We start from the raw sequence: 24,862 nt of genomic DNA, 5'->3' as shown, positions 1-24,862 counted from the left end.
CGTACCACCTCAAGCTGGTCATTTTAGCTGGTGTTACTGGTCTACACTGCTGGTTTAACTGGCCGTGCCAGCTTATGTTGGTCAAACCAGCATGACCATCTTACACCAACAATGTCAAGCTTGGCAGGCTGGTCACCAGCATGACCATCTTGCACCAGCTTTATCCCACACGACAGGCTGGTCAAACCAGCATGACCAGCTTCCTCAGATGGTCACGCCAGCATATCCAGCTGGTGGTCCAACCAGCTACACCAGCAAAGACCAGCAAGAGCTGGAAGAAAACCAGCAAAGACCAGCTTAAACCAGCTAAAACCAGCTACCAGCATAAGCTGGTTTCTAGCTGGTTTTTTCAGCAGGGTAGTGACATATCAGGGCCATTTTATGATTAATTTAAATACATTTCTTACATACGGTTCCTTTAAACAGGCCCTGAAAAGGTTACACCAGTTATTATCAACTAATACCAACATCTGGCACATATATTGATAAGGGGGTAAAAACAAAATAGTTTGTCAAATTTGAGACCTCTAGCGGTTTCTGTGTTGCCAGGAGGCGGAGCCAAAGATTGGCAGAGGTGGCAAGCGCAACGTGAGTGTATTAAATTGACAAACCGTTTGTGTTGCTTAGGAACGAGATAAAACTTATTATGGTCTGAGCGTTGCGTTACGTTTGCGCTGGCTGATGTGATCCTCGCCTTATAGTTAGAAATGCCAACCCATTATGTACATGTCCATGAATGGCAAAGGTCAGACAGGTCAGATAAGGTTACACCAGTAATTTTCAACTAATAACAACATGCGGCACAAATTGATTTAGGGGAATAAACTGGTTTGCTGTATTTGAGACCTGATCTGAATCTGCCTTTACAAAGCCTAGATTCAAGTTCAAGTTTGGTTTATTGTCATGTATTTAGTAGGCCTACAATACAATGAAATGCATTTTGCTCCATCACTCACATGCAGTATAACTGGTTAAAATCACTCTAAAATGCAAAACAAAGGTAATCAGTTAAAGTTTTTAATGTGATTATGGAAATTTTAATCTAAGTGCAAAAATAGCAGTATTGCTGAAGCCTATAGTAAAATAGCACCAATTACTTGGTGTGGTACTTATATCATGCTAAGAGCAGTAGTTAGTGTGAGACAGTTATCTTTATGTGTGGTGAGTTTATTAGCCTCACTGTTCCTCAGCCACGTGGTTCTAGTCCTGATACTCCATACAGGGAGGGGGGATTCAGTCCATTAGCAAGTAGGGTGGAATTCTTCATGATGCAAAATACCTGTAGAAAGTCTTATATGTATCTACTGATGTAAAGGTCATTGACAATGGGTAGATTGCTGCCAATACTCTGTACTGTTGTAACCACCTGATGCAGTACACCACAGGAAGTGAGGATGTGCTCCACAACACAGCTGTACATGGAAGCAAGAACTAAGGTGTCAAGGCCAGCATGATTCAGCCTCCTAAGGAAGTAGACAAACAAGGCGGGCCTTGTTTACATGCTGGCTGTCTTGTTGCTTGTGGAAGGACACCACATTATCAGCTCCTTTGATGTAGAGAGAGGGGATCTTGGGGGATTGAAGGATGATTGTGTTAATGGTGCAACTGATGAGCAGTCATTCATTGGAATCCTTGCTCTCCAAACATGCCAGAGTCAGGAGAACCACAGATGAGCAGAAATTAGTACTGGAACACTTATTTCTGTAGGTGTTCTGTTGGAGTCATATAATGTAATGCAACCCAAACATCAGGATATCAGGAGCAAGGATCTGTGAAAACATAAGTAGAGGGGACAAATTTAAAATAAGTCTAGAAAACATTAGGACAAATTTATACATGGTTCTATTTTGTATATTGGCAAACGAAAGGCACATATGATACGTTTTAAGCTCCAACTCAAAGGCAAAGAAATTTCACCTAACCAAACCATATATTTTCTGAAAGCTTTTCACTAGTAGATGTGAATTAACATACATTAGGACATATCCCACCTTTCTGCAAACTTTGGCGGCCAAAAATCTGTACATGGTTCTATTTTGTATGTATAAATCTAATGTGAAAATATAAGGATAGATCATCTTAAGAACCCTAAATGATATATTTTTGGAATTATTGTAGTGTGTAAATGTGATTTAAGATATAATAAGTTATATTCCACCCTTCTGTGGTCTTGACAATATCATATGCCAGGATGAGATCACTGTTCTGAGTGACGGATAATTTTGAGCACTGGTAGTTTTTAGGGTGAAATATAAGGATAGATCATCATGTAGTGTATAGATATGATTTAAGCTATAATAATCTGTATTCCACTGTTCCTGCAAACTTTTGTGCACATATACTGGTGAATGAAGGATATATATGACACGTTTCAAGCTACAAAACGAAGGAAAGGCATATTCACCGAACTGTACATTTTCTGAAAGCCTGTCACTAGGTGTCCCACCTTATTGAAGTTCACGGCCATCACAAAGCAGAAGGGCAGCACTGCACACATGGGACCCTCTCGAACTTCTGTAGGATGTAAAGGCAAGACTTTTAGAAAGTATATGCTTTAGGTGGTTGAATTACCTGTCCCTAATAATGGAGTCCACAATGGCCAGGGTGGTCCATATCACAGCAAGGCCTGAACAACCTGCAAACGTTATTCACCTTATAATACAATTGCACTGACCTCATCTGACATTAGAGTAAAGAAAAAATGCTTCCCAATTATGTCAATGGAAGATTGTCAATTATCATTATTTAAGGTTTTGGAGTTTAATATTCAAAGTAGATGTTATGGCTACAACCCAATAGGTGTCCCTGGCATTGTTCATTGTGTTGTACAATCTAAACTCACTGATTAAAACACCTAATTACCAGTTAAAATCTATTTAGCAGGTTTTAAGTGCATTGTTATGCTAATCCCATCCCATGCAGGATAGTAGGCTATAAATAAATAAACAAATATATAAAACAAATAAATCGCCTATTAAGCAATTGAGAAAAATAACCCATTTTCGTAGGCCATCTGAGAATCAAAATTCTCAAGGTTCATGCTCATCTCATAATAATTAAATCCTTGTATTTGTATAACAACAGTATATCGTGCAGTAGCCTACTAACGTTAGTCCTTATTATAATTATTAGCCTGTGTAGTCGCTAACTTTAGTTGCCAATGTTTTGTTTGGCGATGCCAGCGATAGTGTTGGTGCATACGATTCATAAACGCCTCTTCAGGAGATTCAGTCTCTCATCTTCTGGGGTTTCAGAGTTAAACAAAAGTATTAAATTAATATAAATTGTAGCAAATGCCCGACTGTTACCTGTATTCTCCGCCATCTTTACATACCCTGTGTAAACAAGTGTAAGGGACAGCAATAGTTTCCGGATTGCCAGCCAATGGGAGCAACCAGTGCTAACGACCAATCATATACAGAATGCACACACTTTAAGATTTTAAAGTGATGAAATGAGCTACACTTTCTCTTGCAAATGTAGTTGTAGTCTTATCACTACCAATCAAAAGAGGGGGTTTGTTAATATTCTAATATTCTTTTTCTCTAGAAACCACCATAGCAACCAACAAGATTACCATAGTAACCAGCATAGCAACCAACATGATTACCCTAGCAACCAGCATAGCAACCGCTATGTTTAGTATAGCAGCCAACATATCTACCATAGCAACAACCCAGGAACCATCTCACTTACCCTACCATTGACCTAACAACCACCACCATAATGTCAACCTAGCAACCACCATAGCAACCAACATGATTACCCTAGCAACCAGCATAGCAACCGCTATGTTTAGTATAGCAGCCAACATATCTACCATAGCAACAACCTAGGAACCATCTCAATTACCCTACCATTGACCTAACAACCACCACCATAATGTCAACCTAGCAACCACCATAGCAACCAACATGATTACCCTAGCAACCAGCATAACAACTGCTTTGTTTAATAAAGCAACCACCATTTCTACCATGGCAACAACCTAGGAACAATCTCTATTACCCTACCACATTGCAACCACCATATCTACCCTAGCAGCACCCTAGCAACCATCTCAATTACCCTATGAACCACCATAGCAACAAACAAGATTACCCTAGCAACCAGCATAGCAACCAACAAGATTACCCTAGCAACCAGCATAGCAACCACTTTGTTTAATATAGCAACCACCATTTCTACCATGGCAAAAACCTAGGAACCATCTCTATTACCCTACCACATTGCAACCACCATATCTACCCTAGCAGCACCCTAGCAACCATCTCAATTACCCCATCAATAACCTAGCAACCACCACTACAATTTCAACCTAGCAACCACCATAGCAACCAACAAGATTACCCTAGCAACTAGCATAGCAACCAACAAGATTACCCTAGCAACCAGCATAGCAACCACTTTGTTTATTATAGCAACCAACATATCTACCATAGCAACAACCTAGGAACCATCCCAATTACCCTACCACTGACCTAACAACCACCACCATAATGTCAACCTAGCAACCACCGTAGCCACCAACATGATCACCCTAGCAACCAGCATAGCAACCACTTTATTTAATATAGCAACCAACATATCTACCATAGCAACAACCTAGGAACCATCTCAATTACCCTACCACTGACCTAACAACCACCACCATAATGTCAACCTAGGAACCACCACAGAAACCAACAGGGTAATACCCTAGCAACCAACATAGCAACCACTATGTTTAGCATAGCAACCACCATTTCTACCATAGCAACAACCTAGGAACCATCTCAATTGCCCTAGCAACAACCTTGCAACCACTACCTAAATGCCAACCTAGCAACCACTATTCTGCTTTATTTGCCCCATCATTTTATTTACATAGACTAATTGACTAGTCGCACAAAAGGCTCCTCGGTGGGCTCGTCTATCTCCGGTCGAGTGTTAGCTGTGTTGTAACGACATCTTCTGTTATATTCTGCTCCTTATATGTTTACTCCGACACTGAATTACTTGTTTGGCCAATAATAACAAATTTAACACATGCATAAATCCTTCTTTATTGTAAAGTGCTGATTCACTATGTGCAACAACCAACCTAGTCCGTGTAGACACTAATTACATTAACAATAGCGACAGGTTCAAACACACCTGGCTCCATCGGAAACAAACGAGCCCACCAAAAACCACTCGTGCAAAAAGCCTATACATAGTTGTGTATTGTATACCTGGATGTCATTTAATATTAGCAATACTCACAAAATGTATGTTTGTTTTGCCCTGCATGCATTGGGACAGGCCATGCCTCCTCTTCTTCGGGGCCAGGCTTCACAGATTGTGTCTTGGCATTGCTGAAGCACAATTAAGGTGTAACAGTAAACATCAGTAAAATTATTTCAAAGGTTTGAAACATGAAATGGCCAATGGTTATAATTACATTATCTCTAGCATGAAAAAGGAAGAGCCTATGCAAAAATGGCCTTGAGAATACATTAGGCCTACATAAAACTGTTGTGGGTAAATATTCAAATACTACAATACCAAAAAAATAACTCCAATAGGCCTACTTCAAATGTCAACACTGGTTTTGGAGGAATATTTGTAGTTCATATGCAGGAAAATACAGTACTTTGTACATTAAAAGCTGCACTACATAGTAGCCTACACTGCAGAAATGCAATACCTGGACCAGAAATGTTGGCTTTTTTTCAGGAAAAAACGGTAATATGTTTTGTCCCATGAGTTACCCAGACCCAAGGATAAATAGCTTATTGTGAGACTGACCTGCTTAAAACTAGGCAATTTAATGTCAAATTAAATCATTGCACTCATTTCGAAAATTTAAGCATAACGATTTATTTAGCTAATTCATGTAGGCCTATAATTTGACCAAGTCTTTTACACTTACAAGACTTTGAACTGCACTGAAAAATTGCACTAAAATCGCACGATTGTAGTAGGCTTTGTACACCATGAAGGAGTGTTGTTCAGAATAACTAGACCTATATTTTTTTGTTTATTATTGTTTACAAATTAGCATTATTGTTTACAAAATTTACGTCGCTTAACTTTCTCCACATGGCTCGCTCTATGCCGCGTTTCCGCTTTCTTGTGGTTGCGTGTGTCACATGACCGTAACCAGCTTCGCCGTTACCGGATGTTTACATATCTCACTACTGCTGTCAAGCTAGTGCAAACACAAGAAAATGGTCCATTTGTTGATCAGTTGTGAAAGCACATATCGATTACATTCTGTATAAACAAACATAAATATGTAAAACAAGTTGTTTACAAAATAAGTTCCCCTAGCTCAGAAATGAATAAAATGGTAGTTACCTTGCTGGTTTGGTCCTTCTCAGGCAGAATGAGGGTGTAGCGAGCTATGAGATATCACGTTGATGCAGCTTCAAAAGAATGTCACAGTCATTTTTTCGCCATGCTATTTTGTAAGTCTGTTAGATTTTCAGACTGGGTTGCGTGACGGCATCACCTTTGATGGACATTTGATTTCCTTTCGTCTATATCTGACGGTGAGGGATTAACATGAATGTCTATCTGACGGACCCCCACGTCGAAAAACGACGCAAAGGGTACACCTTTCTCGTTGGAATTTGACGCCAAGGAACCTTGACCATGCGTCAGACCTTTGACGAGTAGGGAGTGAGACTGTGTTGATTAAAACGTCGTATTAGTTTATTAAGAAAATTACACCGTAGATGTGAAAGCAGCACATCCTAGCCCGGTATAAATGTCCATGTCTACTCATCATTAGTGTAATGCATTCGGAGGACGTGATTTCATACATGCGTGAAAATATGAGGTGAGTGAAGTTGATTGCGTAGTTGCAGAATAAGTCATTAATGCGTGTTAAAGTTCCGTCTACTTCTCTCCTAGCAACGCTAAGATTTACAGGATGTAATACCATACCAAATCGCGCTTCATGTTTTTTTTTTTTTACCATCGGAAATATAAACGTCGCGCGCATAACTTCGCGGTGACCATTACAGGACGTCCTCTCAAAGTCTCGTGGACGTCTTTTAGACCTCCCGAACAGAGGTCCGCGGGACGTAAAGGGAACCCTACACAATGTCGAGGAGGTGACGTTCGCCAGGGGACCTTTAGGGGACGTCGCCAGGACTTTATTTTGTTTACTGGGTAGTTAGTCCCGACCTACATGAGATTTTGAACGTTGTTGTGAGAGTGGTGAATTTCATCAAAACCCGGCCCTTAAAAGCGCGTCTATTCTCCGCACTTTGCGAAGAGATGGTAGCTGACCAAAAGGCTGTACTGTTTCACAGCGAGGCAAGGTGGCTTTCCCGAGGTAAAGTGCCGTCGCGCGTGTTTGAGCTCCGAGTCGCCTCTTCTTGGAGGAAGAGCGCATGTTTGAATCTGCAAGCACGTTCACTAATGAACATTTCTTGACGAAGCTGGCCTATCTTAGTGATATATTTGATATATCTTAGCGATATATTTGAGTTAAATGTCCAGTTACAAGGCAAAGACAAGCACCTACCTCACCTAGCAAATAAGATTAGGCCTACTTCATTCACCAAAAACACTTGAGTATGGGACAGATCGCGACAGTATTATGCCTTTGAGATTTCTGAGCGAAATCGCTGAAACGTCTGATTGGGAGCCACTCTTGTGATCCTATGTATTAAACAGTAGGCCTACATCACATCCCTGCAAAGTTTAGTATTTCAAAAATATTTCCCAACCAGCAGTGCTCAGTATGACTGGATTATGGATCCATTTAATGCAGCATGTTGGTATTTCATTGAATATATTGTACAATGCTGTAAAATGGCCTATGCTTCCAAATATGTTGCTGGAAAACAGAAATATGTGTTATGTATTTATTTATTATTATATCTGCAGCAACTCTGTTGAAGAGGATATATTTAGAACTTGTCATTATTTCAATAAATTTGATAATTTTAAGCTTGACCTACCACTTTCTTAGAGCGATGAGGGACAGGTGGGGCTCGAGAATGCCCCCTTAATCAAAGTGGGGAATGAAAGAAAAAGTTTGAGAACCACTGATCTAGTTTGTTAACTACCACAGTCACGAGTTGGGTCGCGATAGTCTGTCATTTTTAAAAAGTGGGTCCCCAGAAAAAAAGTTTGAGAAACACTGCTGTACACAATGAAAATGCTTTTGTTGTGGAGTGAAGGATTAACAATAGGGAAAAATCTCCAAAGAGCTATATCTACTGACAAGGTAATGTTTCACGATTCTCGCAAGATGTCTTTGAGCTACTGTTCTTGAAGTTGCATGGCTGGTTCTGTCGTTAGCGATTCGCTGTTGGCTATGCTGTATGGCTATGCTAAGTGAAAGATTCCCCTATTACAAGTTTGTTTACCATAAAATTGGCTTCGTTAAAGGTCCAGTATGTAGGAAATAATGGAAAATAAACTGTAACCTTTCCAAAAATGATCACCATATGTTGTCAGAAAGTAAGGAAACACGATGAATTGAAGTAATGGCTTATTTGACAACATTACTCTAACCCGTAAAACCCCGTAAAACCCATGAAAAAAATGAGTTACGGGGCGGAATCTCTTGGAATTTTCGTTTATGTTTCGAACGATTAATTCTAGAATAGCGTATTAAAAATGGGCTAGCGCGTCCTCCTATTTGGGTTGCCAAATTAGCAAAGGCCAACTGTCAACAGCTGTCAGTTATAGGCTAGTCATGAACGCCTACAAGAGGCAGGCAAATTTCCCAAATTAAAACAAGAAACAAATTAAGTGGACATCGGAGGAGCTTCCTGAGATGGTGACGTCTTCGTCAAACGAAGAATATCTAATCTGACGCAGAGCAGGCCATATTTCTCCACAACAGGTAGCCTAGGCTAAACTTCATCTGCATCGCTAACTTCAGCTAAATATGTTACGTTGGTTAGAGAGGTAGGCTATGTTTTGTTTTCACTGTTTCCGTAATGTGTAGCTGGGTCATGGTTGGAGAAACGTTAAAGCAGCTGCAGGTCAACTAACGTTAGCTAAGTCTTCATTACATCTGGCAACCCAGAAGAGGCTCGCGTCTGGTAGTCTTGAGAAGGTTCACCAGTGTTTTGATTTTGGCCTACAGAACGTTCGGTAACAATCCTACAAATCGCACCTTTAAGGTTATAATATTAAGGTGAATCTTACATAGTGTACCTTTAAGTAACCACAGCACAACAAGTAGCAAAATAACAATTAAAAATTACATTAGTATTGGAGAAAAAACTAATTTGATTCAAAATAAATTCTCATGTGAAAATACTGTATATTCCTAAGTATTGCAGATTGGCAATGGCAAAGATATTGCAGAGAAGACATTGTGAGTGGGTCAATAAACAGAAAGAAGGCTAGAAGAAGCTATTACTTGAAACAAATACAAAGGCAAAGTTCATTTGAAATTCGCAATCATTCATTGACTCATTTTTTTATGTCCATTGATGTTCTCACAGTAAATACTATATGAGTTGTGATGTTCCCCTCTGTCCTCAATGACTTTATTCAGTCTTTACAGCAGGTGTGGTCAGGTTATAAATGCAGGTTTAATCTAGTCTACAATGCAGGTGTACTCAGGTCTTGGAGCAGGTGGGGCTCCTCCTGCAGTAGAACTTCATAGAACGCTGCTTTCCCCTCAGCTCCAGCTGAGCGCAGACACTCATAGATCTCTCGCATCTTTGCCTCACTGGTTGCAGCTGCTCTGATCTCTGAATACTTCTCAGGGTGGACCAGTCCCTTGGAGAGCAGCGCATCTGCGATGGGCATCACGTTATACACCCTGCCAATGAGCTCAGCTCTGTGCCTGTCCACAAACACTGCAGCCTCTGAAATGAAAAAATAAGAGAAGAAACACAAAGGAAATATCTAACTGTGGATTTTAATTTGGCCAACTTTTGAATTCATGACCTATGCTATATGAGTATGGATAGAGAGTTCTGTAGAAGTTACTTGAATGATTGTCTGAATATTCTACCATCATTCATTCACTTGCTTATACCTTTTTGTGTTCACTGGACTCACCTTGAGTATTTGTTGCAATGTTCATGTCTCTCTGGACTTGGTTAAGATATACTGAAGACGCCACATTCTGACTCCTCCTCCGACCTGGAGGATTACAGTCACAATCACAGTTACTGGTTTATTACGGATATCTAAAAGACTATCACCAGACTATAACAGTCTTATTCACACTCCATCATCTCATACCACACACTCACACACACTCGTCCAGCTATTTCATCACTTTTCATACACACACATGTACCTGTCCAACCACACACACACACACACACAAACACACACACACACACAAACACACACACACACCTGATCGACCATTTCATCACAGACCTTACACACACACAGACACAATTAGCTTGTTTTAAAATAGAAAAAATCCCCAACTGCCCAACCTGTGTGTGCGTCAGAAGGCTCTGTCAGGTCTGCATGGTTTCGAGTTCGGAGGTAGTCAGCTCCCTGCCACATGACAGCTGTCCAAACAGACTGGTTCCCTTCACTGGGTCTAAGCTCCATGTTGAAGTTCTTTGGTGGGTTCTCCAGGCACACCTCGAAGAAGGTTGGGGAGGTGTTGTAGCTGAGGGTCATCGCCGAGGGAGTGATCACCGAGGAGCAGGAGGTCCAGAGCTGGAATCTGGAACTGACCCAGAGGGAGTCATCGGGGGGTGGCTTGCAGATGCTGAGAGCACCCCGGCTCTTCCACCTCTCCTCCACCACCTGCCTGGCTGTGGAGGGCGCGGGCACCAGGAAGGCGTTGAGGATCAGTGGCTGGGGGCAGGACTGGTAAATCAGGACCTCGCAGTGGGTTTTTACTGGGATGCCCAGATTTACCACCAGCTGCCAGAGAGAGAACTGCCTCCCCAGGAGCTTGCCGTGGAAACGACTCAGCTCACACGTCTCCAGGGAAACGCCACTGTCACTGTCATCGCTGTGCAGGGTCCTGACTGCACCTCCCAGCACAGACGGGTCAGAACCACCCAGGCAGAGGGAGTGGGGCAGATGGACCTCTTCCAGCTCGCCTGACAGAAGCTTGATGTCCATCAGAGGACCGGCGGGTTGATACCGTAACATCTGCAGCTGGGCCCAGAACAGCTCGTCCTTGCTGAAGTGGTACTGGAGGGCAACTGGACCGGCACATGCCCAGCGCAGACCAGACTCTGAGCACTCATAGCTCCCAGCAGGGGAGTTCATGTTGTACACACACACATCGTTCTCCATGGAGATGGAAGGGGTCACCAGAGTCCAGTGTGCAGGGTCTGTGATGTGGGCACAGGAATGGCAGCTCCATCTCTGCCTGCTCAGGAACACAAACATGCATGCAGTCACACACACACACACACACACACACACACACACACACACACACACACACACACACACACAAAATGCAAGAGCACACACACACACACACACAATATCACACATACACATGCACATACTGTACACACACACCACTAAAGCAGTGGTTCTTAACTGGTCTGGCTTTGGTCGCATCCCATACAGTATATTTGCATTGAAGTCAACTGATACAGTAACCTGACTCCGCCAGATGGATTTGCTCTGCATATCCATCTGGGAACTTTTCATTGAAGAACTTTTGGGAAGGGGCAGAAATACTGGTTAGCTGATTGGACAAACCATCTGTCTATCACCACCTTTGTTGGTTATCGACGGGCCAAATCAACCAATTAGATGAACAAAGTGTTCTTCTAATGCCTTCGTTTAACATACAATTTAGTTAGGTAACGTAGGCCTAACTAACATCAAGATGTTTTAACTTACCATTTGTATGTGACATGAACCTAATCAACGACAATTCCCATCAGGTTTTCACGGTAGGCCCTACACTTCTGAAGAAAGTATATTCCTCCATTATGAACTGGAATCGGCAGTGGAGGATGTCTGTGTCGTTCATTACTCCCAGCTGCATGGCTGAGACTCAGAGCTTCACAGCTTACCCAGGAATGCTTTCTAATTTGAATAAAACTTGCGATAGCTATGCTCATCTCATCTGTGGGTGCCGTCATGTTGTTCTTTGCGTCACACCTCAACCCGCCTCAAAGCCAACGCTGATTGGACGTTCGTTTGGTGAACTGCTCCAAATTCTCTTTAACGTAAAGTTGCCAGACTGATCTGCGAGTGAAACCCTGAAGCTCGCGAGATCAGGATGGTCTCACGAGGCTACTGATACAGTGAGATATGTGGTAAGATGTGCAGTGCCTGCTGAAATGATGTCTAACATGACCTGTCACATAAACATTCTCTATGTCCACGGCAATGACTGACATACAAATAAAGTTTATCAGAATAAAGCTCCAATATTAGATCTGATATAGTAGCATTTTAAAAGGGCGATTTTTTTTTTTTTTTTTTTTTTAAACACAAGCTTCGTGTCCCATCCAGAACCGTTCTGTGACACACTTTTGGGTCCTGACCCACCAGTTAAGAACACTGCACTAAAAGGATATCTGTCACATGAACTGCTGACTTATTCCAGTGATTAGATTATATTAGATTACAGTAGATTCAACTTAATTGGCATTGTGCAGAGTACAAGTACAGAGACAACGATAAGTACAATGTAATGGGTACAATGTGATAGGTACACATTTACAAATGTTGGTTAATAGTAATGGAAATGTAACTATGTGTGAGATGACTGGAACTGCAAACATGCTCCAGTGTCATTATACGGTGTGTGTGTGTGTGTGTCCGTGTGCGGTGTGTGCAGCTGTTCACCAGACTCACTTTGGAGTGTCCACAGAGAGCAGCTCCACTCCTGGATCCTGCTGGGTTTTGTCTCTGAGGTGCAGCTCTGCAGCATCTGAGGACTGTGAGCAGCTAGTGTAAGCTGGTGCTAGAGTCTCCTCTATAAAGATACGAACATCCACTCTAGAAGACAAAAAATATTATTTTAGTGTGTTACTGCTCATATTAGTTTCTCCAGTTTGTGAAAAATATGTGAGGTACCTGAACTCTCTCTCTCTCTCTCTCTCTCTCTCTCTCTCTCTCTGTGTGTGTGTGTGTGTGTGTGTGTGTACACTTCACCGGATGCCCAAGGACTGTTGTGTGTTAACACTAACAATAGTTTCTTCAGGCTGCATTTGGGATTAGTGAGGAGCTGAACTCCTGCATCATGAAGCTTGTTGTCACTCATGTTCAACTCCTTCAAGCTGGAGAAGGCTGGACTGACACCTAATGCTAAAGTAGCATAGCTCTTCACTGTGAGGGAACACCACCTCGACCTGTGAGAAACACATCATGTCTGGTCATTACACTCATATATCTCCACCAAAAAGTACTTCACCCATGATTATACATACCCCTAGCCCCACCACATACACACACACACACACACACACACACACACACACACACACACACACACACACACACACACACAAGTCTGTGTCTGTAGTATTGTCACTCACTCTAGTTTCTCCAGTTTGCAGTGTGGATTCCCAAGGAGGTCTGAGAGATTCTGAACTCCTGCATCAAGAATATCATTCTTACCCAGGATCAGTTTTTTTAAACTACATGAGGTTGAGTTAGCAGCTGATGCTACAGCAAGACAGCTCTTATCTGTAAGGGAACAAGCCCCAAGTCTGGAAGGAACACAATAACATGTCTGGTTATTTACTTAGACTAAAAAAGGGTTCTCTAATGTTTTCTTAGTTAGCCTTTTAAAATGATATCAGATAAGTTACTGTAACAGAATGTGCCTTTAGAACATTAGATGAATGGTTGCTTGTAATGGGCAATGTAGATATTGTATTAAAGATCAGCCATTTCTTTCTACATCAGTCGAGAACCCTTTTGCAATTATGTAAGCACATAATGGGGCAGCCGTGGCCCACTGGTTAGCGCTCTGGACTTGTAACCGGAGGGTTGCCGGTTCGAGCCCTGACCAGTGGGCTGCGGCTGAAGTGCCCTTGAGCAAGGCACCTAACCCCTCACTGCTCCCCGAGCGCCGCCATTGTAGCAGGCAGCTCACTGCGCCGGGATTAGTGTGTGCTTCACCTCACTGTGTGTACACTGTGTGCTGTTTGTGTTTCACTAATTCACCGATTGGGTTAAATGCAGAGACCAAATTTCCCTCACGGGATCAAAAAAGTATATATACTATACTACTATACTAATGTAATCTGAAAACTGCTGTCCTGATTAAAAAAAACAATGCAACTGATCTCAGCTGGTATTCTGTCTATAATGGAGTGGAATGGAAATTTCTAAGTGACCCCAAACTTTTCACCAGTAGTGTACAAATCTACACTTTCAGTTCAAAAGAATAGTGACTTAGAAATCTAAAGGCAAATATTTGAAAGAAAAGTAAATGGAGAAATAATTTGCTATAGCAAAGTTTGAAAGGCAACACTATTAAGATAATATAAGAAATACTTTATTCATCCCGAAGGAAATTGACTGTCACAACAGCAATGTCCTGTGCATGTGAACAAACATATATAAAAGTAAAATAAAAAACAATATAAGCCACATCAGCCATCACTGCAGCAAAGAGGGGAAGAGTTGTATAGTTTTATGGCCATTAGTAGAAATGACATTCTGTGTATCTCAGAGGAACATTAGATGGAGATTAGCCTGCCAGGCTGCCACTGAAAGTACTCTTCAGCTCAGCAAGCCTATCATTTTAGGGGATGAGAGGTGTTGTTCAGGATGCTCATCAGCTTGTCAAGCATCCTCCTCTATGCCACCACCTCCAATATTATGTCCAATTGAATATCACCCCCTATGACAGAGCTGGCTTTCCTAACAAGCCTGTTCAGTCTGTTAGCATCCTAGACTTCCATGCTGCATCCCCAGCACACCACTGCATAACAAATGGTTGCCATATCTTGGCATGGTTGGCTTTTATGTTTGAATCATAGTATATACACACACAAGCTATACTTCATCTATCAGTATAAATACCCCCATACTTAGGTTGTGTGTCACTTGGATTTCATCTGATACTGGTGCCCTAACTGATACTGGTACTGGTACCTTTGTCTAAATGGTGCCTGGATTGTTGTTGTTTTGTCAATATCTGAAATAGCATTCCACTAGTCATTATTTGAATTCTAGATAATCAAAATTGCATTCTTACAAGTCTCAATATGTTTTGCATAGCATTTGGATTGAATATAGGGTATGCAATCAGTCATATAAGATCTACAGCTATCGGATTTTGGTGCCCATTCCTATTCCCAGCACAGTACTATGCCAGGTTGACCCCATAGACAATATCTCACCCTTCACGGCATTCCTCACACACAAAGACACACACACACACACACACACACACACACACACACACACACACACACACACACACACACACACACACACACACACACACACACACACACACACACACACACACACACATCATGGTTGGTAATCATTTTGTATCCCGATACACCCCATATTTCACTCATCAAATGGTGCCCCCTAGAGGTTTGCTGTGTGTTAACACTCACACTAGTTTCTCTAGCTTGCAGTGGAGACTACTGAGAAGGTCTGAGAGATGCTGAACTCCAGCATCATGGCGATCATTGTCACTCAGATTCAACTTTTTCATACTGCAGAAGACTAAGGTGGCAGCTGATGCAAAACCAGCACAGCTCTTCTCTGTGAGGGAACAACCACTCAGCCTGAGGGAAATATAATACCATCTGATTACTGTACATAATACATCAACCTATAACGCAGGCAACACACAAATAATCAACCTCACACACATAATACTTGTCCTGCATGTATCTATGTTGTATTTCTTATGTTGTTTGCTTTTTTAGCTTGACCATCTTCTCAAGGTCAAATTTTCAGGCAAATCCTTGAGGCCAATTTTTGACCAATTTCTCAAGAAAGTAGACTGGATTCCAGCCGAACTTAGGCCCGCCCACAACATTTGAGGTTGGGAAGTTTGGTCTGGACTTGTTCCGTTGTGGAGCATTTATGCCAGAATCAAATAGAGCTTTGTATGATGATGGACAGATGAGCAACAGTGTCTTAAGTCGTCTATCATGTCATCTGATTACGGTTAGGTTGATTTTGTTTGGAACAAAAAGGCTGTGGCTAGAAGCTAGACAGATTCTTGTGCTTCTATAAGACCCCTTTGACACATAGGGAATTTTCCATTTAAACGAAAACTGAGGTTTTATCACCGAAAACAATTATTTCTGAAAATTCCGGCTAAAGTGGATATATGGGAAAACTCCAGTTTCACTTTCATCAAGGCATTGTGACATGTTGTTCCCTCATTTGTTTGAAATCTTTGATTGGTCACCTTTTTGCTCAAGGGGTTTGCGATACCCTTCCCCAGCTGTTTTTAGCATAGGTATGAATAGAATTATAAAAATAAAAAAAAACACTGTAGTGGTTGAAACACGCCCCATAATCACCTCCTAATGGAGCAGTATCAGACTCATATTCTGACTAGAATTTGAGTATGACAACGTCAGGCTATCAAGAAAGCACTTAGAGTAAAAATATTAACTACTTGTTTTGGGGTTTGTGTTCAACAATGCCACACAAACATCTGCACACACGCAAAGTGTCTCAAATTCATCCACATTAATACGACAAATTTAAACAATAACCCCTGATGCTATAGTCATTTTAAAACATCTTAGATGTGTTGTTGGGCAACTAGCATCTCAGGGTTTATGAATACAAAACAGTTACTACACATAACCATTACACACACATGTTCATACATGAAACATGTTTCAAATACACACCCATAAATTGAAGTTAACCTGAAGTTAATGAGCCAAATGTGGTCTTGGGGTTACCTCAAACACAAAATTTACACACACTCAAACACCTACACACACAAGCACACTCACACTAGCTTTTCCAATTTACAGTGGGGATTCCTGAGGAGGTCTGACAGATGCTGAACTCTTGCATCATGAAGTTCATTGTGACTCAGGTTCAGTTCCTTCAAACTGCAGGGGGTGGACCTTCTAGCTGATGCTAATGCAACACAGCTCTTCTCTGTGAGAAAACAACGAAACAGCCTGGCGAAACATATTGATTCCTATATTACCAATCTGATACTATTATAATGATAGATTCCATGATGCATATTTACATGGTCACACCATATAAACACACAATTATGAATAAGAAAAAGAGGTACACATTTAAGACAGTGGTTGTGTGAAAAATGGAGAGTAGGATAAAGATCCCTAACCCAGTTTATGCTAAGACACGGGCTCAAGATGCTAATTTGTCACACTACTAGGCTAATGCTGAAGAGGATGACATTGGAACATCATGTGCTTTTCAATTAGCTCTTGTCCACGTCGGACGGCAAACATGAGATTATTTTTTAACTGAGATGCTTTTATGGAGGTCAGTGGAAAGGGTACCCCACAGAACACTCACACTAGTTTCTGCAATCACACACACACACACACACAAACTTTCTAACACTAAATTATACTATCTAGTTGACCAATCTACATATCACTCACAGTAGTTTCTCCAGTTTGCAGTGGGGATTAATAATGAGATCTGAGAGATACTGAGCTCCTACATCATGAAGTTGATTGTCACTCAGGAAAAGCTCCTTCAAACTCCAGGAGGTTAAGGTGGCTGCTGATGCTAAAGCAGCACAGATTTTCCCTGCGAGGGAACAACGCATCAGCCTGGGAGAAACAAAATGACATGACTGATTATTTATTATGGTTGTGGCTAAAGCCTGAAAAGAGCCCTCTGGGCTGGTATTATAGTAACAAAAAGAAATACACAACACACTCAGACTCAACACTGACTCCCAACCAACAATTTCCATTTGTAGTTCCCTGATGTTCCCAGAACAGGGACATCCCTCTCTACCTTCAGAAAGCTCTTGAATATCCAACTCTTCTGAGGATACCTCTTCTCTTAACAATTTCATCAACCCAACACACCTCGTGAGCTTAGAATTATAAGGTTCTATCTCCACTTTTGGTCGAAAATTGAGTTTTTGACATAATCTGATCCATTAGGTGTTTATTAATGCCTGTGTGATGTTATTTTTGTATAAAAAATATTTTTTGTTAGTGTATCATGCACCTATCATGTCCTTTCCTCCCTCCCTCCACTTACCCTTTATGTCAATCTCCTTCAACTACACTTTAACTACTTAAACTTCTGCACTCTCATAGACATATAGTACTACTCTAGAAGTAGTATTTATTGTTGTCATCTAGATAACTTTTGCTCTAAAAATAAGCCATTTGTTCTGGGTTATACTAACATTCGGAAATGCAGTGCATGATCATGGCCAGAACATAACCAATCATCACACAGCTGCTATGTTAGCAGCGCAAGTACTGGCAGTCCATTTCTGATGTTTTATTATTTGCACTGTTCTCGCCTTGCAGCACTTCACTTATATGGTATATGAAGTAAGAATAATCAATATGAGGAGGGGTCCACTAGAGGTGTGATAAATGTGGTCCCCGTAAGATAAAAAAAAATTAAGCAGAGACAGGGATATCAGGAACAGAAAGCAGAAATTGTCATAGCAGGTGGCAACACCATGCGGCGGTCATATCATCTACCACTATACGGTACATTTAGGTGTGTCTTTTTGTCTTTGGCACATAAGTAATATTATATAATTCCTGCCCTTCATAAAGACTGACCTGTAAGAATCACATGAGGACACACTCCTTTGGGAAGTTCCGCCCGTCTTCTCTTTCTTATCTGGGTCAGAGTCCATTATGTCTAAAAAAAACACACACACGCACTCACAATCACATGCATATACAAACACAAACACACACACACACACACACACACACACACATACACACATGCACACACACACACACACACACACACACACACACACACACACACACACACACACACACACACACACATTGACATAAAAGGTGCAATGTTTTTTTTTTTTTTTCATTTTAAAGCTTTACTTACCCTATCATGTGACCTGGTCCTGGCACTGAAATGTGAAACAAACACAGTGTAAAGTGCCATCACCACATTGCTCCAGTCAAACAAAAGTGAGAGGTGTAATTACAGTTCTCATGTAGTGCTCATTTGGCCAACACATGCAATCACATTAAACAACATGAAGCAGTCGTCTACAATAAACCATTAGGCCTACACTTTTCCCATTTGCTTTGACACATTTTATGATTCAATTGACCCTTTTCTCAAAACTTCACACACATTTGTACAACCATCAACCACACATGTATTGATTCTACAATTCTAAACGATGACATTTTCTTCTTACCTCAAAAGGTGTCTTCTTCACAGAGTTTATATGGTGATTCTGTTTAATGTGGTATGGGTAATTAATTGCTACTTCCTAGTTTAGCTGATTGCACTTGATTCATTACCCAGACATACAGACCTTTGCAGTGACTACACAAATCAAACTTCTTTGCAATGCTTAGGCCTACCTGGTGAGGTTTGCACCTGTGTGCAGATGTCTGTGCCTTACTGCTTAGGGGCCAGACTAGGAGTCTACTTTCTTACTTGCTGATTCTCTCTACTGCTTGTTGAAAGAGCAGAAAGGGGACTGGGTTGCCAGTGCCCACTTGCCAAATTGCTCAAAGGGTTGACTGGGAGCTACTTCCCTAAACTAGTAGCCTACAATGGTTTCTTGTGTGGTGTAATAGAGGAAGGTCTTTATTTGGACTGATAGGACATCCATATTGTACATGCCTATTCTCCTTTAATAAGAAACTTTACAGGAAAAACAGCTTATTAGTTGTCTCCCCCTGAGTTAGATAAGATGATGCATACCCTTCTCTTCTCTGTGCATGCAATAATAGTCTAACACCCCACACCATTAGCCTAGCTTAGCATAATGAGTCTAACCCACTTCCAGTGAATTGTGCTAAGCTAGGCTAACGTTAGGGGTGTCAGACTGTGTTATTGCACGCACAGAGAAAAAGGTATGTATCCTATGGTGGCCATACGTCCGGATTTAGGTCGGACAGTCCGGATTTTAAACGCCCTATCCGGCGTCCGGCGCAGCCTAGCCGGACACTAATTTGTCCTCCTTTTTTGAGTTGTGCTGGGCTTCTAGAATCTTTGCTCAGACGCAGCATAGCATGTCTCAAACTATGGACTCGGAGACTGCTGGTCAAATCATGCCAGGTGCTTCTGTCACTCGTCTGATAATTTGCTGCGCAATTTATGAAGGGACCGCGGACCAACAGAAAAAGAAAACAAACTTTTTCGCAATCAGGAGGAAATACTGTACATGTTAAGTTGATCTGTTTGAATCTCTCCAGCATTTGTTGCTGAACAGGGAAGTGAATACCCTGATCTGTCTGTGGCTTGCTTGCCAGCCTTCCCACTTCACAAAAGTTGTGAAATATTGTTGTTTTTTGAATGTAGGCGACTGGCTAAAAGAAGAACAGTCAGAAAATCCACTGCTACTCAAACTTAAAGGAGAACTCGGGCTTTTTTACACATACAGTAGATCTCTGTTTCTCAAGGTCACTGAGTAGGCTAGGCTACTGTCGGTAGGCTAGCTCGAGTTACTGCAGCCAGCAGCTAAGGCACCAAGGCAGCTACAGTGCTACACTCTGGGGGCATGAACATGGGGACTCACGGACATGCCCCCAGAGCTGACCTGTAGCTGCCACTTTTAGCCTGGCTGCAGCAACTCGAGCTAGGTAAAAACCGATTGTACTGTATACGCCCCCCCCCCCCCCCCCAAAGTAACTAAGTAACATTTACTTAAAGTAGCCTACATTTTAAATGAACTACTTTTTACTTTTACTTGAGTACATTTTCAGATTAGTAATTTAACTTGTAGGCCTACTTGAGTAATATTTCATCAAAGTATTGGTACTTTTACTTGAGTACAATATTTTTGTACTTTTCCCACATCTGGATAGTGGACATCACACATGTGATCTATTGGTATCCCAGGACCATGGCCAGCTACCAAGCCAAACTTGCTATTCTCTGCACTCAGACTAAGCAATCCAATGGGCAAACTAGTGAAGTGAGGGTTGGGGGTTGTTAATGATACAGTACATAAATGGGTGTAATGGCCATAATCCTACAACCATATAGAAACAAGCACATAATTATTAGATTTGTACATTGACAAGGTTTGTGTGCAATATTCATGTGCAACTGTGTTCATCAAATCATAAAGTGCACATGTTAGGTTAGAGTTCTAGAGATGATGTTTCTATGTGCATGTGCGGATATACATTGGGAAGGTTTGCATTTTCAAAATTCCAGATGAAATTCAATTTTGAATAATATAAAGTTATGAATAATACAAGTCTATGATATTATTTTATTTATTCAAGTTCCTGGAACACTTTGTTTTGACCACTGAGAAATATTGTGAAAGTTTTGCAGTTTTGCTACCTCAGCATATCCTCTCTGAGATGGGTGAGGCTGAATCAGAAGCGACACAGCCCTAACGGCTGGACTTATTCACTAGATACAGTATACAGAAGACCGTTTCAATTACATAAACAATAACAAAGCTTCTACTGTATGTTTGGTTCCAGCACTTCCGGTGGTACAGGAAGTTAATGGTAACCTGGTGGTGAACATAATGTCTAGCTCGTATTTTCAACAGGTTAGATATGAACAGAAATGATCAGTACTTGGTTTGAATTTACCCAAGCCTAATAAGACACTTCGCAAGAACACTTTTTCAACTGATTTTAAGCGTTTGTCGGAGTTTACATATCCCGCGCCTAATGTTACCACTGTCCATCTCACCATATACAGGGGTAGACTGAGTACTGAGACACTTTTTGCCCACACAAAATCAAACAAAAAATACTGAAAAAAAGTGATTTTCCACATGACATTCCACATGCCATTTCCTTAGCTTGTAGACTAAAATATTATCAACCAATAATACCCACAAGAAGTTTATATTTTCCACAAGCTCATAAACATAAGGTGCATTTTTGTCTTGACTGTGTCTCAACAGTACAGTTGAGACATCTACCTGGTACAGTTGAGACACCCATTTTTAATGATGTATAGTTAACTAACTGTTTGTTGGAAAGTTGAATAAATAAAAACATAGCAATTGCAAAGTGTTTGTAGTTCAAATTCATTCATTTCATTTAAATTAGCGTTGGTTAAAAGGAATACATCATGAACAAAATGTGACGCAGGAACAGATATGGCGAACAGTAGCCTACCAATGGAATGTTCAATTAATAACACAATCCAATGTGTGTCTCAACTGTCCCCCGCTGACCACCTCACACATTTCTCAAGATTTTGCAACGACCTTACATGACATAATGCCATAAAATATGCCAATTTTTAGGACACAGAATAATGATACCAGTTACGTTTAACAGTAACATAAGTATAATGAGCTATTCATTGTCGAAGGTGCACGGTGAAGTGAAATTCTTATATTTGGAAAACAAACATTTCCCGATATCCTTGGATGGGAGATACTTGTGTAGTTAAAATTTCCCATGATCAAAGAGGGCACCAATACGCATGTGCATAGCAAAAATCACAACTTAGGCTGTGCAAGCAAGATATTTAAGGTGTCTCAACTGTACACATGTCTCAACTGTACTCAACTGTACTCAGTTGTACTAAGCTTAACTGTACTCAGTCTACACCATCCCACTCCACCACGGCACCAGCCTACCCGGCTCAGTACAGCAGAAGAGCCACAAGCTTGTCAGGCCTGACATTGGCTAAGGTCACCGGCCTCCATCATGAGTTATTTATAGGAAAAACTGAAGAATGCCCCCATGCTGTACTTTGATATTGATGTTTTATAGTTGGCATTTGGCTTTAGAAGGCTTATGGGTCAAAATATAAATTCTTAATTTGTTAAATTTACTATTACAGTACCTTTGCTTGACTTGGATTTAATGTGCACACACATTACCGGTAATAGTTTGTATGAGTAATGTTTTATCTTTTTTTATTCAGATTTTTTTTCTCTAGACTCTGTGTTTGACCCTTTTTGATGTTTCTTGATGTGTGATCATCATTATTATACAGAATGATGTGAATTTGACAAATTCATTCTTTTATGTTTGCTTTATTACAAATCTTTAAAACATTTTCAACCAAATTTCTGTAGTTGATGATGAAAGGTTTGAGATTATTTTTTGAATGGTGTAGCCTCTGTAATGGGTGGACTCGTATCACCTTCTGGAGTTTCTCAATACAGTGTTACCACTAGTCAATACATTGGGTCAATGATATGCTATCTGCAAAAAACAACCTCTGCAAAGGTGTCATGTTGGGCTGCATGTCCCATGTCATATTTGTGGGATGTTGGGTGTTGTATAGGGGTGAATACTGCAAGTTAATAATTTATACTTTTCAAGGCAAGTGAGAGTTTTGCTACTGTAAATGTGAACTTCATAAATTCTTAATAAACTTAATAAACTATGCAAATTCAGAGGACACCATAATGATCAGCATTACGGCTATAGTACATGCCTAGTGAACGTGTTGTTGTTTCACTTACTGGGAATGAAATGTTTTGCACACTTTCACTATACAGAGCATTTACTTTAACAGGTGTCAAAGCATAGACAAATTTGTGTGTGTGTGTGTGTGTGTGTGTGTGTGTGTGTGTGTGTGTGTGTGTGTGTGTGTGTGTGTGGGGGTTTCACACAATGGGCAAAAACATTGATGAGTCAGCTTACTGTATTACGCCCACGCCTCATAATAGCCATATCTCATTCACAAGAACTGTTTGTTGATAGATTGTGCAATTTGCCCGCCATTTACTGTAAATTATGGCCCCACATCTCTCCTACTCATTTCCTAATATTGCTTTACTTGATCTTATCCTAATAGCCTAATAGCAGTAATAGCAGAAAGCCTTATCAAACTATAATAAACAACAAACTTTGAGTGCTTTTTTTTTGTTCAAAAGCAGTTTTGTTGCTATGTGTAAATTGTGTGAAATTGCCTGAAAGCAGGTGGATACATACCTGTTTAACAGCCCCCTGTCATTGGAGTGTTGATTTTACTCATGGCGAGAAGAGAACCAGCTGTGCCAGTGAGGAAGCCAAAAGGTCTTAAACAGGAAGTCTGTCATGCCGACACAGTTTTTTGTGGTTATACTGCACACTCATATAAGTTCAGCATAGTGTGCAGGGCAAAACATACATCAATCCGATGAAGGTCACTACCAATTTTTTTCTCAGTTGATCCTGTTTCGCGTACAATCCATTTCTTCTTGGGGCTTTTTCGTATCAAGCACTGAGATAGTTTGCATAATATGCAATACATTGACAGAAATATATCTGAAAGAAATATGTTGATAATTTGGCTTTAGGTAGACAGAGCTATGTCTTCTGGCATATTCAACATATTCAAATTTGATCAAATAATTATACAAAACTATGTTTTTGTCATGTAATATTGCAGATACAGTATGCAAATTAGAAAAATCTTAATGTTTGTTGTGAATGAATGAGTTCTTCTTTATAAGAACATAATATCAAGGAGAATATTGATATTCTTTAACCAGATTAGTCTAGATATGTATTTGGTTCATTGTATTAAGTTAATATGCATAGCATATGCATGCAATTTCATGAACTAATTTGCATATGAGAATGTAATTGTGAATTGTGAATGTAAGAGGATTCCATCTCTCTTTGTTTAAGAAATCCCAGAAACTTCAGTCCATTTTTTTTTTCAATTTCATGGACTTTCTTCGAAAGTTTTATGTAATTTCCCGATCCTACCCCATCTCTCTCTCTCTCACACACACTCGCTCTCTCTCTCTTCCTGTTATCACTGTCTTATCAAAGTAAAAAGGCATAAAAGCCCCCAAAAATGTTTTTTTCAAAAATGAATACATGTTCTACCACCAGAGGGCAGAAGAGCGATAAAAGAAGCCACA

General features: G+C 40.7%; 1 protein-coding gene and 1 long non-coding RNA gene across 11 annotated transcripts; both read right to left on the bottom strand.

The window, feature by feature from the left end:
- Positions 1 to 877: 877 nt before the first annotated feature.
- LOC143121970 (uncharacterized) lies at positions 878 to 6,393 on the bottom strand. 3 transcript variants are annotated; one of them, XR_012986568.1, is made up of 4 exons: positions 6,045 to 6,393; positions 5,245 to 5,336; positions 2,447 to 2,514; positions 878 to 1,769 (listed from the first exon to the last, which is right to left on the bottom strand). It is a non-coding gene; the product is annotated as an uncharacterized LOC143121970 (long non-coding RNA). The 3 variants fall into 3 exon arrangements; XR_012986569.1 differs by having other exon boundaries at positions 6,055 to 6,393; XR_012986570.1 differs by lacking the exon at positions 6,045 to 6,393 and adding an exon at positions 5,894 to 5,990.
- Positions 6,394 to 8,127: 1,734 nt separating this feature from the next.
- LOC143121969 (NACHT, LRR and PYD domains-containing protein 1 homolog) lies at positions 8,128 to 24,015 on the bottom strand. 8 transcript variants are annotated; one of them, XM_076282703.1, is made up of 12 exons: positions 23,943 to 23,988; positions 18,937 to 18,961; positions 18,642 to 18,723; positions 17,484 to 17,657; positions 16,851 to 17,024; positions 15,480 to 15,653; positions 13,434 to 13,607; positions 13,086 to 13,247; positions 12,751 to 12,894; positions 10,398 to 11,299; positions 10,006 to 10,089; positions 8,128 to 9,809 (listed from the first exon to the last, which is right to left on the bottom strand). In XM_076282703.1, exons 3-12 carry the CDS (start codon positions 18,716 to 18,718, stop codon positions 9,541 to 9,543), a joined length of 2,334 nt encoding a protein of 777 aa, XP_076138818.1. In that variant the 5' UTR covers positions 18,719 to 18,723; positions 18,937 to 18,961; positions 23,943 to 23,988; the 3' UTR covers positions 8,128 to 9,540. The 8 variants fall into 8 exon arrangements, with proteins under 8 accessions (XP_076138818.1, XP_076138819.1, XP_076138817.1 ...); XM_076282704.1 differs by lacking the exon at positions 23,943 to 23,988 and adding an exon at positions 19,259 to 19,568; XM_076282702.1 differs by lacking the exon at positions 18,937 to 18,961 and having other exon boundaries at positions 23,943 to 24,015.
- Positions 24,016 to 24,862: the final 847 nt, after the last annotated feature.

This window comes from Alosa pseudoharengus, unplaced genomic scaffold, assembly GCF_046254945.1.
Source record: "Alosa pseudoharengus isolate Yale_2024_CS ecotype anadromous, Long Island Sound unplaced genomic scaffold, YU_APseudo_1.1 YU_APseudo_1.1_scf_13, whole genome shotgun sequence".
Lineage (NCBI taxonomy): Eukaryota > Metazoa > Chordata > Actinopteri > Clupeiformes > Clupeidae > Alosa > Alosa pseudoharengus.
The sequence above is the reverse complement of the archived record's forward strand: the minus strand, read 5'-3'. Positions and strand labels throughout refer to the sequence as shown.